Source organism: Eschscholzia californica, unplaced genomic scaffold, assembly GCF_041429995.1.
Source record: "Eschscholzia californica isolate CP2 unplaced genomic scaffold, dmEscCali1.0.p SCAF_2, whole genome shotgun sequence".
Lineage (NCBI taxonomy): Eukaryota > Viridiplantae > Streptophyta > Magnoliopsida > Ranunculales > Papaveraceae > Eschscholzia > Eschscholzia californica.
Genome location: NW_028238309.1, coordinates 51,454,670 through 51,473,495, shown reverse-complemented (window position 1 = coordinate 51,473,495; position 18,826 = coordinate 51,454,670). Strand labels below are relative to the sequence as shown.

The 18,826-nt window shown below is 37.8% G+C and overlaps 1 protein-coding gene and 1 non-coding gene across 2 annotated transcripts; both read left to right on the top strand.

Annotated features, from left to right (window-relative positions):
* The first annotated feature begins 783 nt into the window (after nt 1-783).
* TRNAG-GCC (transfer RNA glycine (anticodon GCC)) lies at nt 784-854 on the top strand. Its single transcript has one exon. It is a non-coding gene; the product is annotated as a tRNA-Gly (tRNA).
* Nucleotides 855-4,212: 3,358 nt separating this feature from the next.
* KEG (protein kinase KEG) lies at nt 4,213-16,926 on the top strand. Its single transcript, XM_086660484.1, has 16 exons — nt 4,213-5,422; nt 7,278-7,640; nt 7,726-7,956; nt 8,411-8,536; nt 8,637-8,973; nt 9,078-9,235; nt 10,441-10,598; nt 11,078-11,199; nt 11,332-11,466; nt 12,886-13,010; nt 13,124-13,228; nt 13,398-13,631; nt 14,181-14,514; nt 14,589-14,777; nt 14,881-15,186; nt 15,285-16,926. The coding sequence occupies exons 1-16, from the start codon at nt 4,683-4,685 to the stop codon at nt 16,491-16,493; spliced, it is 4,872 nt and encodes a 1,623-aa protein (XP_086516610.1). The 5' UTR covers nt 4,213-4,682; the 3' UTR covers nt 16,494-16,926.
* Nucleotides 16,927-18,826: the final 1,900 nt, after the last annotated feature.

The window sequence follows — 18,826 nt, the reverse complement described above, 5'->3', positions numbered from 1 at the left end:
GAATCACCTCGTTAAGAAGTCCTTACCCGTTTATGAATCGGGTCCTTAACTCGTTTATGAATCGGGTCCTTAACTCGTTTATGAATCGGGTCGTCCACGGCACTATTCTACTTGCATATCATTGCATGATGAATCGATGACAGTGGTGCGCGTGTGTACAATGGGTTGGGACGGCTCGGAACTGGACCATTTAAGGGTGGCTTGAACCCTAATTTCCGATTCCGGACTGGACTTGGTTTTGAGCCTGGCGGGGCATTTTGCCCTAGATTGCAGGAAGCACGGATTGGGGAGAAAGCGGGGTTGGGGCAAAGCCCGTCGGACTTGTACGACCAAGAGACTAATTTCTTTTTGTTCGGCCACCTCCAAATTAGTTTCGAGTCCCGACTAGACGAGGGATATATATCTCAACGGTCGCCCTTCCTGCCACTATTTCAACCGTGTCTTGGTAGGTCGTTGTTGAAGTCCACATTAAGCTACAACACCATGTGCATACAAGATTGACTTTGGAATCCCTTATACCAAGGTTTTTGGGGCTTTTGTCTTCAGGTAGGACTAATCCAAAACAATAAGATCCACTATAGCTAGTGTAACGAACTAACGGCTCTCCAAGCGTTGTTAGCCATATAAAAATAAATGCAAAAAATCATAAAGCGTTGTTAGACCCTAAATATGTTCAAAACTCTAATTATAAACAAAGATGAATTACTTTAACTCGTTATTGTGTATTGACTTATAATGGAGAAAACGAACAAAATATAAGGTCTGGGGTAATGGAGCATTAAGGCACCAGTGGTCTAGTGGTAGAATAGTACCCTGCCACGGTACAGACCCGGGTTCGATTCCCGGCTGGTGCACTTTTGGTTTTTTTTCTTTGACACTTTTAACAATTGTCCTATGGCTTTTTTCTTTGACATTTTTAACAATTGTCCTATGGCTGGTGCATTTTTGGTTTTTTTCTTTGACATTTTTAACAATTGTCCTATTAAGGAATAATTTGTAATGAGTCGTAAATATGGAATAAAGAAAAATCTCTAGAGAATAAAGATTTAGTCAACCATGATTGACTTAGGGGTCATATTTTTTTTGACCCAAAAATTAATTAACTTGTCTGTTGCCCCCTAATCTTCATCTTCCTCAAACTTCATCACACCACAAATTCGTGCCACTGCCTTCAACTCTCACCTTCTTTTTCTCTTTCTCTCTCCCTTCTTCTTCTCTTTTCCTCCCCTTTTTCCTTTCTTTCTCTCTCTAAAACTTATTCCTTCAACTCAGATCTGAGTTGAAGAAGATGAAGGGTCTTCCATTGGACGACAAATGGAAACCCCTTCCAACATCCTTGTCTTCTCTCTAGCGAGCTTTCTCTCTCTTCAAGATTCTCAAAGAAAACAAGATAAACTCTTACAGGAATTAGATTTCTGAGAGAAACCCACGTATCAAAGTGGTATTTAATGTCAACGCCTTATTACATGATCTCTCTAGATCTATTTGTAAAAAAATTTGAGAATCTCCCCCTCTTTTGACAGGAAAGCAATTCAAATTCTTGCTTAGAAGATAATGATGTATTCACAGTCATATTAAAGTTATCTATTATCCAAACATTCGTCAATTGGGTACTCAACCCAACAGGAATGTTATCTCCTTATCATAAGGGCAGTATAGATATCAGACTACCATTTCAGGTTGGGGTATTTAATTACCTAAGAATCCCAACATAACTAATATTATGGTTTCACTTCTAGGGACTTCCCAATCTATATTGCAAGAATTAAAATCAGAATATGTAAAAGTTAATTTACGGTGGGATGGGGTCTGAGGAAGATGAAGATTAGGGGTAAGATCAAATTAGTTAATTTTTGGATCAAAAAATAAATATGACTCCTTGAGTCAATCATGGTTGACTATGTCTTTATTCCCTAGAGATTTTTCTTTATTCTCCAAAGCCCCCACCTTTAGTAAATTCATGTTACATCTCCTATTACATTATGATGCATGTCATAAATGCAAAATTCTAGGGTTACATTTGATTTGGTGATTCTAAGGTTTTGATCAATATTCGACGGTGATCAAGAAATTTTGTGGCGACTTTACAACGATGGCCGCCCATAATTTGGCTGCCTAGCTCCTAAACGTCTAAAGCCATTGGTTTCTGATTTCACCCAGTTTCCACTAATCATATTTCAATTTAGTCCTCCTGATTTATTTCTTTATTTTCTTTGTGAGAATTAGACATTGTAATTCATCATTTAAATGAAAGTTATTTTTCATCCAACAATCTAAAATGAAAAGAATGGTGATGCAAGAAAGATTTGTTTTCTACAGTTAGAGTAAGGGATCACAAGAAATGCAACTATGACACCACAACGTTAACATGACTAAGAATTTAGGAGTTTGGTGTTAAATTTTAAACAAAACCTTGATACGACAAAATTAAAGCTAAATAGATAGTGAAAAACTTTAAATGAGACCCTTTAAAGAGAAAGGAGGATGTATATATGTTACAAGAGTTTGGGACATGTTCACCATTGCGACATTGGTTAACTTTATTACTCATCACACATGCTTCTTTGCTATTTCGATCATCAATATCTCATTTGCTAATAGAGAGAAAAACAATGACAGATAAAACTATGCCATCAAGTTAGTGGATTCTTTCAAAACTAAGTAGTTAAGGGCTAAAATTGATTTCAAAATATAACTAAAAGGAGTTTTTGTTCGCTGATGGCCGTCTGAAGGCACACCCTGCATCCACACCACATGCTACTGCACCAAAGCATCTAAAATAAAATTTGGTTTGATACTGAACACCAAAATTTTACGTGCGAGAATCAAATCCAACTACAACCGATGACAGTCACGTCATACTTTGGCTCTTCCGCTTACGATTACCTTACAAAGAATCGCTCCATCTCTATACATGATAAGAAAGTGAATTGATGACAATGACAGGGAGATCAAACTCATCTATTATCGCCATGTATAGAGTCTTCATGTACTAAACTACCCAAACGAATAAATAAATAAAAGTTAGGAATAAATCGATGATCCATTGACAGGGAGAGAGAAAGTAGTAGGGCCGTGGCGGGCGTCCAGGCGTAGGGCAGTTCTCAGAAGACAGGGAGAGGTCCAAACGCAATCTCTAGTATAAAATAAGGGGGTAATTCTAATTTGGGCCGGAGTTTGTAACTACCTAGTAAATTTGACCCAATATTTGTCCAGCATTCTAATTTGGCCCAAGATAATTATTCCGTTACTCACGTTACTCAAACTTAACCATCAATATTTTTTTTTCCTTTTTATCACTCTTTCAATAAGTATTACCGTCTTGTCCCTTTTATCTTTCTCTGACTAGCATAAAGCGAAGAGGAATGGTATTGATATAATTTTTCTTTATCATGAAAAGGTAGTCTTATTTATGTTTTAACCGATATAATAAAACGACAAGGTCATAATTCAGATAGTTGTAACGTACTACTACTTTGACATTTTATATGGAAATATCTGTTGAAGAGCTTTAAGGTTGATTCATGCATATTGTTTAGTACTGCTATGCATCTTTTTTTGAACTGACTTACTTTGGTTGTTATCTATCTTTAACTTGAAAAACAACAAAACTCAAGTAATTAAAGTTATATGTATGTATAGTTGGACTAAAGTGTAGCGTGTTCCGATTGCCTTCTTATCCAAGCGATGACAAATTTTTCGATGGTTTGGTTGGCTTGGTGAGACCATATAAGAATTTCATTTTTTTCCTTTTGTCCTTCGACAACCACCGCCAACTCGTCTCTGCCACCATCTCCAACCCTTTTTTATACCTTTCACCGAAGCTTTAGTCGAAGCTAGGGTTTCAATCTTGAAACTTTAGCTCTAATTGAAGCTTTAAGATCAAAGCTTCATTCCTAAGCTTTAACACCGAAGCTTGATTGAAGCCAGGGTCTCGAATGAAGCTTTAATTAGAGAGAGATAAATAGTGAACTCGAGTTGGATATGGTGGCGGAGAATTGGTTGTTGCCAGGGGTAGATGGAGTTTTGTTAAACCAGTCGTCAACTAGTTTTCGATCGGAGAAAGATGAAAGGAACATGAAGGGAAACTTTTTGAAATGAAGGGTAAAAAGAGAAAGAAAATAATGTCAGTTAAGTTTAACTAATAAAATCATGATTCTGGGGAGAAATTAGAATGATAGATAAATATGTAGGCCAAATTTCCAATTGGTCACAAATTGGGGGCTAAATTGGAATCAAGCCTTATAACAAAAGAAAACCAAGGATTGGAAAAATCTTCTTCTTCTCCGCTCCTCTCTCTCTCTCTCTTTCTCTCGTCTCTTCTCTCCTACCTCTCTCTTTCTCTCTCTACGCTTCCTTCCTTTTAACTTAATTCTTTCATTTTCTCTCTCTAGAATTTCTTTCTTCTTTCAATCTCTAGTTATGGATCTGTTATCATCATCACTTATTATCCTCTTCAATTACTCAGCTTTTTCCAATCTAAATCAGTTCTTTCACTGAGTTTTTCCTTGATTAGTCCTGATTTTGATTTGACTGATTTTTAGTCTAATTTCATTTTGACACAGATTTTGATTCTCTCTCTCTTATTCAATTATCTTCTACCTGACTGGTAGAAAGTCAGGTATAGAGAGAGAGAGAGAGAGATAGAGAGAGAGAGAGAGATTTAGAGAGAGAAAGAGAAGATGAAGGTCCCGTGCTGTTCGGTTTGTCAGATGAGATACAACGAAGAAGATAGAGTTCCTCTTTTACTTCAATGTGGTCATGGATTCTGTAAAGAATGTCTATCTAAAATGTTCTCAGCTTCACCAGATACTAATCTTTCATGTCCTAGATGCCGTCATCTTTCATTAGTAGGTAACTCTGTAAATGCTCTTCGGAAAAACTTTGCTGTTCTTGCTTTGATTCATTCATCTTCTGCCACCGCCTTCGACTGTGACTTCACCGATGACGATGATGATGATGATGAAGATAACGATGATGAGTTTGAAGATGAAGAAGATGCTCAGTTTGGTCGAATCAGGAGGCGTTGTCTTTCTAATCCTTCTAGCTCTTCTGCTGTTGGTTGTGGCGGTGGTTCTTTAATTGATCTCTCATCTCATCATGATTTGAGGTTAATTAGACGGCTTGGTGAAGGGCGTAGGGTTGGAGTTGAGATGTGGTCTGGTGTTCTTACTGGTGCAAAGTGTCGCCACCGAGTTGCTGTTAAAAAAGTGATGCTTGGTGATGAGACAGATTTAGGTTGGGTTCAGAATCAATTAGAAATTCTTCGTAGATCTTCGATGTGGTGTAGAAATGTTTGCAGTTTTCATGGTGCTATGAAGTTGGAAGGAAGTCTTTGCCTTGTTATGGATAGGCATTCTGGATCTGTTATGTCTGAAATGCAGCAGAATGAAGGGCGTCTCACTCTTGAGCAAATTCTCAGGTTCTTTTCTTAATTCATCAAGAAATAAGATCATCCATTGTACTTAATTATCAAGCTACACAGTAGGAAATCCCTAAAAAACTGAACTTTCACAAGCATCCCCTGTAAGATGTAGAATTTAGTATATTAGGTAAACTTTTAGGTTATGAGGAATACTTAGAACTATTCACTGATACTGCTAGTATGATTAATAGTTGTATTTCTTGATGTATAGTCCAAGGGCTCTAAACCATTTGGTTATGAGGAATACTTAGAATTTTAGACTATGAAGGTAATGGGTATGTCTCTTATGCACCGTTGCGAGCGACCAAGTATCTGTACTCTTTTCTATGGTGATTCTTTTGTTGTATAGATTTTAGGGTTTCAGTGATGAATTATGAGTAGCCTGATTGGTTGATGCCTTATATCCGTTTGTTTGTTTATTGTAGTTTTGTTTCTTATCTCCTTCATTGCTCAACTTAGTTCTGTCTTTGAATGTTGCAATTCAATCTCGAGGGATGCAACATTTAGCTCAAGTATTTCCCATGTAGGACGAGGATATAATCCATTATCAGTCTCATCATCAGTCAAACCACCTTCTTCACTTTTCCTTCAATTATCTTAACATTAACTTCTTGTCTTGCCTATTAGTGACTGAAGCTTAGCTTAGTATTCTTATCCTATCTTTGTCTTAAAACTATTGTTTTTGTGACTTATATCTAGACCCCTCTCGCCCGACCCACTTCTCCACACTGTACATCTCTGCCGGGTCCTACTGGTAGTTTGTCCATACCACCACAATCACGAGTGAAGTGTTTTTTGGAACAGAAGTAATCATCTCCAGTAAGTTTACGTTTAACAAGACAGTAACGATAGAGCAACCTAAGTCGCAATACAGCAGATGCGAAACTGTAAGAAGCTTGTGATAAAATACAAATTTGAGGAAATTTTAGGTCTACAGGATGAGATTTCAGGTCTACAGGATGAGATTTCTTCAGTTAAAACAAAGAAATTTAACATGGACAAATGGTAGAGTTTGATCTTGATAAGATTAAGTTATTTGATAGAGAAGGATAATAAATATAAAGCTTTAAGAGATTGAAAAGATAGTTCTTTCTTCGTGTATATTCGAGGTCCGAGGATATAGTCTGATAGAGCGCGAGGAGTGATCTCAACGTTAAAACAATAAGAGACATAAGAACCTCGTTGAACCCTCAAGGTTATAGGTTTGAGGCTACATCTTTATAGCTCACCTCAATCCTATAGCTCAACCCTCTTCTGGAAAATGCCTTGATTCAGATATGCTTGGTCTCCTTCCGCAACCTGATTGTCCAATACTATCTGAATCTTCTTAACCTGCTCACTGTTTCTTTGTGACTAGTTCTATAGCACTGTGATATACTCAAGTCAGTGAATAGCAACTATGATATACATGTGAGTTGAAAGTTGAAACTGTCTCCTCCCACTTCATGTACTCTTTTGTCAATTAGGCTAGTCATTGCCTCATTGGCATATCTTTCTTGAACTAATTTACCTAAAAATAAGGGATGCAAGAGTAGGTTGAATATCTAAGAGAAGAAAACAGATATTCTAATCATTGCTTTCACTATCTCGCGAATGAACTGAGCACTAGGATGTAGCCATATCCTTTGCAATGCATATAAAAACTTTGAGCTCCTTAAATAATTTACTTATTGCAAAAGTTTGTTTTCCGTAAATCTATTAGGTTTCTATCCACCAATTTTGGATAATGATTTTTCATGATCTTTCAAAAAAAAAATTGATTTTTCATGATCTAATTGCTCAGATAATTATATTTGTCAGTGTGGTGAGACACCTTTTACATCTTGAGCACTCTCTAAGACTCTAAGTGCAGGTATGGAGCAGACATTGCTCGCGGTGTGGCTGAACTCCATGCGGCTGGTGTTGTCTGTATGAATCTTAAGCCATCCAATCTTCTTTTAGATGCCAATGGCCGGGCAGTGGTTTCTGATTATGGTCTTCCAGCAATTTTGAAGAAATCTTCCTGCCGCAAAGCTAGAGCAGTTCCAGAGGACGATTCTTCAAGAACACACTCTTGCATGGATTGTACGATGCTGAATCCACACTACGCGGCTCCTGAGGCATGGGAACCACTGAAGAAGACCTTGTTTTGGGATGATGCAATTGGTATATCTATAGAGTCAGATGCGTGGAGTTTTGGGTGTACCCTGGTGGAGATGTGCACTGGTTCCATCCCGTATGTAGTGTTATTTTCCACATTATAATAGCATAACACCATCATTAAATAAATTACTCAGCAAAGGATTGTAATGTTGATGTAGGTGGTCTGGTTTAAGTTCAGATGATATATATCGAGCTGTTGTCAAGACCAGGAAACTGCCACCACAGTATGCAAGTGTAGTAGGCGTTGGTATACCTACAGAATTGTGGAAGATGATCGGTGATTGCTTACAATTTAAGGCGTCAAAAAGACCGACATTCCATGCAATGCTAACAATATTTCTTCGCCATTTGCAAGAGATACCTCGCAGCCCTCCTGCGAGCCCTGATAAGTATGAGTGACTTCCATCCTTTCCTGCTTGAAAGTTGTCAATTTTGTATGTTAGATACACATATATCTGTATTTTCTGCTGAAGGTTTTCTCTGGCATACTGTTTAGTTTGCACAAGCTGTAGAGTTACTTTTTGCTCATTTCTTAGTCCAAACAAACAAAAATATAAAGGCTGCTTAGCACTTAAGGAGTGTGGACAACATAATAGATATTTGGTCAGCCATATAGAGTCGTCGACTTCTCTCATTTGCTTTCTCTGCAGCACACAGCAACAGCTTTGCGCATTTAATCAGATACTGCTCCTTGAATGAAATCGTAAAAATAGTAAATACCTGAAATGGGTCTTTGCTCAATCCACATTGCAGAATTATGAGTTCTTTGGTTTAGTTCTACCAAGTTCTAGATTATGTTTTTGCAGATGCATGAATTAGACCTGTGTAATTTGTAACTTGCAGTGACTTCGCCAAGGGTCCCGGGACAACTGCCATGGAACCATCCCCTACATCTGTCTTTGAGCTAGTCCAGGACAATCCTAGCAGTTTACATCGACTTGTATCAGAAGGGAACTTTGAGGCTGTTAAGTAAGTTCAGTGGCTAACAGTTTCACTTTCATTAGTTCCTTATATATTTGTCCGAACATTGAAGAATCTGCAACTCTGTTTCTGACATCTGTATCTGCAGGAATCTGCTTAGGAAGGCTGCATCAGGAAAAAATGGCAGTTCAGTTGGTTCCCTTTTAGAAGCACAAAATGCGGATGGTCAGACTGCTCTCCACTTGGCTTGCAGAAGGGGATGTGTAGAAGTTGTTGAAGCCATTTTAGAATACCAGGAAGCAGATGTTGATGTCCTGGATAAAGATGGAGATCCTCCAATTGTGTTTGCTTTAGCAGCTGGATCTCCAGAATGTGTCCGTGCTCTCATTAGAAGATCAGCTAATGTTAGTTCTAGGTTGAGAGAAGGTTTTGGTCCAACAGTTGCTCATGTTTGTGCTTACCATGGACAACCAGATTGCATGCGTGTAAGTCATGATCGAGGATTTCCTGATTTTTTCCGTAGGTCCTATGGTCCCTTACGCTCTACCTCTTTCTGACTTTTCTCCTAGATCTGTCTTAATGATTACAGGAGTTACTTTTGGCGGGTGCTGACCCTAATGCAGTAGATGATGAAGGTGAAACTGTGCTGCACAGAGCCATTAACAAGAAGTATACAGATTGTGCTATTGTTATCCTGGAAAATGGAGGCTGCAGATCAATGGGTATTCTGAATTCCAAAAATTTGACGTAAGCATCCTTGCAGCGTTACTTTGTATGAATAAGTTTTGTAGTTATATTGTTTTTTATACTGTTGACATCTATCTCTGTCAAGCAATGAAATTTCAGTTTCGGTGGAAATTTCTAGGTATAGAGACGACCGAAATATTTCGAAATTTATTTCCTTGACAAGACATTATTAAGAGAAACTCAATTAAATTTCGGTTTCGATGAAAATATTGGTAGGTATGGAAGTGGAAATATTTTGGTTAAGAATTTAATTCCTTGATTTTTGTCATATGATGGACAAACTCAGGCCAAGATCATCGTCAGTTGCCAACATCTGTGTGCAAAAAGATTTTAGTTGTTTGTTGGTCCAATTGTCTAATGTAGAATAGAAATCCCATAATCAAACACTAGTTAATACCTACAAACAAGAAAAATCAATGTTTCCTCAAAAATTTGATATAAGCATCCTTACAGACTTACAGTGTTGCCCTGTATTAATTAGTTTTTGATACTTTTGGCATCTACTTTTGTCTTGATACGATGGAAAAACTCGGGCCAGGATCATCTTCAGTTGCCAAGATCCGTGCAATAAGATTCCGGTTCTTTGTTGGTCTAATTGTCAATCAGGAATAGAAATCCGATAAGCAAACACTAGTTAATACCTGTAAACAAGAAAGTCAATGTTTCCTCAAATTATGTTTACGGACTCAGTAACTCATCTTTCCTCAAATATGTGAACTCCACCTGTTGTTAGGACTAAGTTGGGGCCTGTAAAAATTAGTTTGGCTACTCCTTGAATCCTGATTGATTATGTCCAAATGGTTCATCAGTTTAAGTGGCTTGAAGTGGGCCTCTGAAATTAGTTTGGTATCCGTTCGTGCTGCTTAAGATCATAAAGGATTATATGTGAAATTGATCATGCAGTTTAAGTGGCTTGCAGTGGGCCTCTGAAATTAGTTTGATATCCGTTCGTGCTGCTTAAGATCATGAAGGATTATATATGAAATTGATCATGGCGGCAGTAGCTTGATTTCAGTCAAGGAAAATATTTTGGTGACTCTGCCGTTCCGGAAAATTTTTTAGTGATAAAAATATGTAGGCTTGTAGCAAGAATTACACATTATCAAAGAGTTTCGGTTGCAATATATTTGATGAAACATATTGTCCCTTTGTATTAATTTACTCTCATGTTCGTAATCTTTTGTGGCATCCTTTTGATGGTGCAGTCCTTTGCACATGTCCATAGCAACATGGAATTTAGCTGTTGTGAGAAGGTGGGTGGAGATTGCATCCGTAACCGAGATTGCGGAAGCAATTGATATACCAACCCCAGTTGGAACTGCTTTATGTATGGCATCTTCTTTAAAGAAAGACCACGAAACTGGTAATACTAGATTGTCTTATTTTAGTTCCAATTTTACTGTTAGTAGATCCTACTATGATAAACTGATGATGTCTCACTGTAAAGTATTAATTGATATCTCATGTAGGATTCCTTTGTTTTCAACTAACTGTTATAGTTAATATAAAATTTGCTGTATTAATGTGAACGAAAAGAATTTCTTGTAAATGTGAATGCCAATTATGCAGAGGCGTTCCAATTGACAGTTTTTTTTTTATCATATTGGTTGATGTGATGAAGGTGACTTTTTTTTTTCTTTGGGATCATCTTGGGATGGTGCAGCAATGTCCGATACATTTATTGCTGCAACCGGAACTTTTCTGCTCTTCTTTTATCTTGACTCCCTGAATCAGCAGTTCTTTATTTAGGATAAATCTTAAGTACTTTTGCTGCACCCAGAATTTTTCTGCTCTTCTTTATCTTGCTTAGCCTGTTAGTAATCCGCTTCTTGATTCTTGTAGAAGGGAGAGAATTGGTGAGAATATTGCTCGCTGCTGGGGCTGATCCAACTTGTCAGGATACACAGCACTTTCGAACTGCTTTGCACACAGCAGCTATGGCTAATGATGTTGAGTTGGTGAAGGTACTAGATATCTTATTCAATCCATTTTGAGAATGTTGAGTATCACGCTTTCCCGTTCTAGGTAAATTTTTTTTTTTGAGCATTCTCTTTCATTTCTTACGATAAATATTTGTTTCTTCTATGCATCTGTAGATTATCCTGGATGCTGGAGTTGACGTCAACATTCCAAATGTGCACAACACTATACCTCTTCATGTTGCATTGGCCAGAGGTGCAAAACTATGCGTCGGTTTACTTCTATCATCGGGAGCAAACTGTAATTTGCAGGTTACTTCTCTGGAAACTCTGTTATTATTTGTCCCTTTTAACGTAGATATGGGGTAATTACTCAATTTTATTGTTTCTATATCTGTGTTTATATGATTTATGTGCTTTACTTTCAATCACCCAGTGATTGAAATTTAAGTAAAGGAAACATATAACATGGATGCATTCTTTGTGATGTATAGGTAATTGTCAAGTTCAATTTAATTTCATTCTTTAATTGTTTGAGTATTTGAATACTGAAACATTGTCTTCAGGGAATCAATACTGAGCTGTGGGACCCTAAAATTTTGAAGGTTGATTAGTGGAATTGAAAAATGCGCCACTATATTATTTTATGGTTAATTTCACAGTTGCAGTAACGACACAGTTAAATCCTTAAGGCCATTTCAAATTAGTGGAGTTCAAAACAATTAGCATCATCCCTTTTAACCTAATTTCTCTTCATACCTCTCCAAAAAGCTTATTTGACTGACCTCTGCAACAGATAGCACCTCAGCGAGATTGAATTCTATAGTAAATTAGAGAACTAACTAGGTTCAGACCATTAGTATATGTTTGTAAAACAACAGAATTAGAATCTTAGGGCTTAAGTGCCTTCCTTAAAAATTATGAATTTGATAACTCAGATTCGGAGAATGAGCATCATAGCATTATATTTTCCACCAAAAATCTCGACCCTCTTAAAACACTTTAGCTCTTATAGAATCTAAGAACTAGTAACTAAAAGGAAAAAGAAGGAAAAGGAACTCAACAAATTGTGTTTGTGTTATTAACGAACACATCCAAAATAAAAATAAATTCTAAAAATCGTGGAACATTCCGTATATAATATTTAATACCTTTTAGTTTCACCAAACAATGAGACAGGGTCATGCGCGTGAGATAGTCCGGAACTCTTAATATTCGTGACATTTTAGCTGTAACACGTGGTGTAAAGCTTTATTGCTTTTCTTTTTCTCCCATCATTTTTTTTAAGTTTGAACCACTTCAATTATCATGGAATCTATGGAAGGACAGGAACGACAAAATTTTTAAGGAATCAAACTCCTTCTCATCGGTAGATGTAGAAGATGTAAAAGGAACAATTCACTACTGGATTAGTGGTTCCTCAAAATTTAAATGGTCCTCTTTTTTGGATGTTGTTTGGAATTGGGAGGCCTGGGTTATGTAGTATAGCATAACTTAAGCAACCCAATTTCCTTTCGTCCCTTCTGTATTTTTCTCCTTTTTTTCAATCAAATTCAATCAAATTTTCAAAAAAAAAAAACTGATCATGGCTACTTTTTTCTTGTCAGTTGCGCTCTTCAACTATAGAATTTCGGTCGACATGTGCGTAAATCACATATGTAGTGTGGTTATCTCTTGTGGTATCTGATGTCTTTCCCTTATTTGACATGCTGTAATGCTTTGTCTTATCAGGATGATGAAGGTGACACTGCATTCCATATAGCAGCTGATTCAGCAAAGATGATACGTGAAAATCTTGAATGGATTGCTGTAATGTTGCAGCTTCCAGGAGCCGCCGTTGATGTCCGAAATCACAGGTAAGGGCCAAAATAACGTCCATCTTGTTAATCTGTGTTTCAACATACAAAATATCCAATGCTTATATGGGCTATATGATGGACTTCACTTATACAACCTTTTTTATGGACAGTGGCAGGACACTGCGTGATTTTTTGGAAGCCCTGCCCCGGGATTGGATTTCAGAAGATCTGATGGAAGCACTAGTTAACAAGGGAATTCATCTGTCTCCTACCATGTGAGTAAAATGATTTTCTATTCAATTTCTTTTTTATCAATAAACAATTCCACTAGTTTCATGTTTCGTGATACGTGTTATTATTTCATTTTTAAGACACAACCTTCTTTTCAACTTTCATAAGTTTGGTTCACAAATTAATCAAGCTTGTACTTTTCACTACGGTTAGATATGAGATTGGTGATTGGGTGAAGTTCAAAAGAAGTGTGAAGACTCCGACCTATGGATGGCAAGGTGCAAGACATAAGAGTGTTGGTTTTGTTCAGAGTGTCCAGGACAAGGACAATCTAATTGTGTCATTTTGCTCTGGAGAGGCTCGAGTTCTTGCAAATGATGTTATAAAAGTAATACCGTTAGACCGTGGGCAACACGTGCAACTGAAACCTGATGTTAAAGAGCCACGGTATGATGACCTTTTATCTAAACAACTTATTATTTGATATGTTAACATGGTTATCAAGTGTTCAACAACGATTACGTACAAGAGTCATTTCATAGGTTAAAGTCTCGAGAAGTATAAGCCAAGGCATCTCAATTTTTCTTAGGATCATCTCTTGGTTTCTCACTACGTAAATCTTGTCTACTTCGCTGTCTAATGCATGGTTCACTTGGGGCTGTGTAAACTAAATAGCATTAGAAGTGAGGTGCCAAATGGTTACTTATGTATATTTGAATTTCAATCTCATTCAAAGCCTTGTGGTAAACCTGGATTTCATGAGACAAAATCATCACTAGCCGTAAACCTTACGCTAATATGATGCTCATATAGGAAGTGCTGTAGTAAAACTCATTATTGAAGTATGATTCCATTGTCATGCGTGATGTTACTTCTGTGATTCTTTTCTTTGACTGTTCGATATTTGTGGTCTCATTCTCTTGCAAGCAATCTGACCATCTATTCTTGTCATTGGCTTGCGAGGCCAACAGGGAATTGATGATTTTCTATTTTCAGGTATGGTTGGCGTGGTCAATCTCGCGATAGCATTGGCACAGTTCTATGTGTTGATGATGATGGAATTTTACGTGTTGGTTTTCCTGGAGCATCCAGGGGCTGGAAAGCTGATCCTGCAGAAATGGAAAGGGTTGAAGAATATAAGGTTGGTGACTGGGTCCGAATTCGCCCCTCTTTAACCACTGCTAAACATGGACTAGGAGTTGTAACACCTGGAAGCATTGGAATAGTCTACTGCATCAGACCAGACAATAGTCTTTTGTTGGAACTAAGCTATCTACCAAGTCCATGGCACTGTGAACCAGAAGAAGTTGAACATGTTGAGCCATTCAGGGTAAGATTATGACAGATTCCTTCCTTGGGTCCTTTTCTTTTAATCTTATTCATACTGAGTCTGTGATCCACCAGATTGGTGACCGAGTATGCGTGAAACGATCTGTTGCTGAGCCAAGATATGCTTGGGGCGGTGAGACTCATCATAGTGTAGGAAGAATAAGTGAGATAGAGAGTGATGGTCTACTGATGATTGAAATACCTAATCGCCCGATTCATTGGCAAGCTGATCCTTCTGACATGGAAAAGGTTGAAGATTTCAAGGTAATATTAATAACATCTTAATATTTTTTCTGGTTATATTTCTATTTAATGATTATATTCAAGTTTTTCTTTCCTTTTTCACTTCTGTGCAACACTTGAGCAGGTTGGTGATTGGGTACGGGTTAAAGCTTCAGTATCCTCACCGAAGTATGGGTGGGAGGACGTAACACGAAACAGTATTGGAATAATTCATAGCCTGGAAGAGGATGGTGACATGGGTGTTGCTTTCTGCTTCAGAAGCAAGCCTTTCTCATGTTCAGTAACAGATATGGAAAAGGTACCACCTTTTGAGTTGGGACAAGAGATTCATGTAATACCGTCTGTTGCTCAGCCGCGACTTGGATGGTCAAACGAAACTGCAGCTACTATTGGGAAAATTGCAAGGATAGACATGGACGGGACACTAAATGTTAGTCAAAGTTCTTATTTTCTTGATCTTGTTTATTAATCATTTCTTGTTACCTGAACTCGCGTGTTATCATCGGTATCTTCTTTATTACTATGCAGGTTAGAGTGACTGGTAGAGTGACCTTATGGAAGATTGCTCCTGGGGATGCAGAAAGACTTTCAGGATTTGATGTTGGCGATTGGGTTCGTTTGAAGCCAAGTATGGGAACTAGATACGATTGGAGTAACATCGGCAAAGAAAACTTAGCTGTGGTTCACAGTATTCAAGATTCTGGATATTTAGAATTGGCATGTTGTTTTCGAAAAGGGAGATGGATGACTCACTACACAGACGTTGAAAAAGTTGCACCCTTAAAAATTGGACAGCATGTCCGATTTCGAGCTGGCCTCGTTGAGCCACGGTGGGGATGGAGAAGCGCTAATACAGATTCTAGAGGAATTATAACTGGGGTTCATGCCGATGGAGAGGTTCGGATTGCATTCTTTGGTGTATCAGGTTTATGGAGAGGTGATCCTGCAGATCTTGAGGTAGAAGAGATATTCGAAGTAGGAGAATGGGTTAAGATAAGAGACGACTCAAGCGGTTGGAAATCACTTAGACCTGGGAGCATTGGAATTGTACAAGGAATAGGATATGAAGGTGACGCATGGGATGGAACTGTCCTTGTTGGATTTTGCGGGGAGCAAGAGAGATGGACGGGACAATCTTCTGAACTTGAACGAGTAGACAGGCTCGTTATAGGACAACGAGTGAAGGTAAAAATATCAGTGAAGCAACCAAGATTTGGATGGTCAGGTCATAACCACACTAGTATTGGGACGATATCTTCAATAGATGCAGATGGCAAGCTGAGAATTTACACACCTGTTGGGTCGAAAACTTGGATGCTTGATCCAGCCGAGGTAGAAATAGTAGAAGAAGAGGAAATTCGGATAGGAGATTGGGTGAGGGTGAAACGATCCATTTCAACCCCAACACATCAGTGGGGAGAAGCGAGCCACGAGAGTGTCGGTGTTGTACACAGGATAGAAGATGGGGAATTATGGGTTGCTTTTTGCTTCATGGAGAGGTTATGGGTATCGAAAGTACATGAAATGGAGCGGGTAAGACCGTTTATGGTGGGCGATAAAGTGAAAATTAGAGGAGGATTAATTACTCCTAGATGGGGATGGGGGATGGAAACTCATGCTAGTAAAGGAGAGGTGGTTGGTGTCGACGCGAATGGGAAACTTAGAATCAGGTTCCAATGGAGAGAAGGAAAGTCATGGATTGGAGATCCTGCTGATGTTGTTCTTGATGAATCTTGATTCTCTATATTTCACAGCTACCTTTTTCCATACCTCGCAATACCAACCAGCCAGTGATCTCCGATCTCTCTCTTCTCCACAGACGGCAGACAGATAGTTAACGGTCCCGGTAAATCTTTCTCTCTAACTTGTACTGTTGTAAAAGAGTTGGTGTCAGGGTCTGGCCAAGTAGGAAATCGTTTAATCCAGCTAGCCGACGAGCTAGTTTTTCTTACTTATTATTCAACATAGGTTTATGTACTTATATGACCCATATATTATATGTAGTAGTTAGTTTTAGATGAGGTTATTGATAGGGTTGGTATATCATCCATGTAATTTTTTTTTGTCCTTCTTGGTTATTTTTATGTTTTAGTTTTATGTTTCATTATGTACAAATTAAACTTATACTACATATATGTGTTATTGTGAGTTATGGCATCTTTTTTTTTTACCCTTGTACAATCTATTGACTGTTCATTAGACATTAGCAGTTTAAGATCAATGTTGTCAGTCTCTTTGTTTTGTTGAATTACTATCTTGAGTTAGATTTTAGATTGCTGGTTTTTGTCTGACTTGTAATGTCCTAGTCTGAATACATGATATGCTTCGATCTTAATGCAGATGAGACAGACCTGTGAAAAGAAAATTAGTAGTTCATGTTTCAATTCTTTTCCATTTCTCGCACACCCAAGTGCCCACCAAAAAGGGAAACAAGAAAATTATTGGGCTACGAAATTTTAAGTGGAAAACAAATCTTCTACCACTATTTTCTTGACGGGGGTAAGAGTCGTTGGTAAACTGTCATTGTTAGTGACTTAATATTTTTCTTTCAGACGTCTCTCTGCTCTTATCCGGCGATCTCTGGCCACTTTCGTTGGCTACCTCCGACCACCAACTACGTCTACCACCTCCAGCCACCAACTTTGGCCACCACCATAAGGCTCTTTTTTTCTTCTCTCTCCTTCCACAACTCCATTACTCTTTCTTCTCTGTCCTCTCTCCTCCCCTCTCTCTCTCTCTCTCTCTCTTTATCTATTCCAGCGAAGGAGAAGATCTCTTTTGTTGGAAAATTCATCTAGTGTGGGAGAAATCTCCCAAGCCAGTACGCTACTTGGTGAGAGATCCCAACCAATTCGTACTGGTTTGTGGGATTCTCCAAACCAACAAACCAACAATTGTTATGTGACGAAGGATCTTCCCCTTCACTAGAACGAATAGAGATACGAGGAGGAAGGAAGAAGGAAGGGGGGAGAGAGGGGAGGAGAGATGGAGAAAAAGAGAAAAGAGAAGATATAAATGATAGGGGAGGAGAGATGGAGTAGAGGAAGAGGAAAGAGAAGATATAAATGATAGGGGAGGAGAGATGGAGGAAAGAAAGAGGAAAGAGAAGATATAAATGATAGTGGAGGGAGGTGGTGGTTATCAGAGGAGGAGAAGAGAGAAAGATTTGAAAAAAAAAAGTTGCAAACAATGTTGTCTGTCAGCGACCATTTCTGGAGTAGAAAAAGAATAGTGGTAGGGGTTGGGAGAAACAAAAGAGAAGGCAAAAAGATTTTAACTCAAAATTTTGTACCTCGGAAAATTTCCCCTTTATGGAAAGCACACTCATTCTGATTTCCTTTCCTTAATTACGTCATTTATATGTATATATCCCTTAGATACACCTAAAGAAGCAAATAAAACAGAATCAGAGAACTTAATTAAGATACCAAAAATAAGACATAATTCACAAAAGATTTCATAAAATCTTTCCACCCCAAAAACTATCTTTACTTCCTCTCTTTTTTTCTCTCTAATAGTAGGTTTAAAAGAAGAAGATGATAAATTCCCATTGGAAGTTATCAGAGCAGTAAAGGAAGTATTGTTGTGAGAAAAGAATGGTTCAATATTTCAACAATTTTTCGATTTTGGTAATGTTGACATTTTCAGTATTGTTGTTAATACTACCATTGCTTCTTCCAACTTTACCACCACCACCACCATTGATGATACTTCTTATACCAGTTGGGATTATGGCTACTCTCATTTTTCTTGCTTTATTTCCATCTTGTATTGCCAAAGTAGCTGTTTCTTCCCCCTTCTTCATTTCTTAAACTTCATGATCTTCCAAAAGCTAATTTACCAAGGTTTTGTTTTAATTTTGGTAAAAATGGTTTAAGGGAAGATTATAAGATTGATGTTAGGAAGATTGTGGAGTAGAATGGATATTATGAAATTAGTGAATGTAAAGAAATGATTTGAAATGATTATGGTTTGATATTTTGATGTTGATTGTTATTCAGTGGTTAAATTTTGAGACATAAGTTTTTGATATTCATGTGATGTGGGATAATGGTAATACTTTTTTTTCC

Bases quoted from the DNA above. Each gene is read 5' to 3' on its own strand.
- KEG (XM_086660484.1), top strand. From the start codon at position 4,683: ATGAAGGTCCCGTGCTGTTCGGTTTGTCAGATGAGATACAACGAAGAA. The intron at 10,599-11,077 runs GTAATACTAGAT...TGATTCTTGTAG, and splicing joins AAAGAAAGACCACGAAACTG to AAGGGAGAGAATTGGTGAGA. The intron at 14,515-14,588 runs GTAAGATTATGA...GTGATCCACCAG, and splicing joins AACATGTTGAGCCATTCAGG to ATTGGTGACCGAGTATGCGT.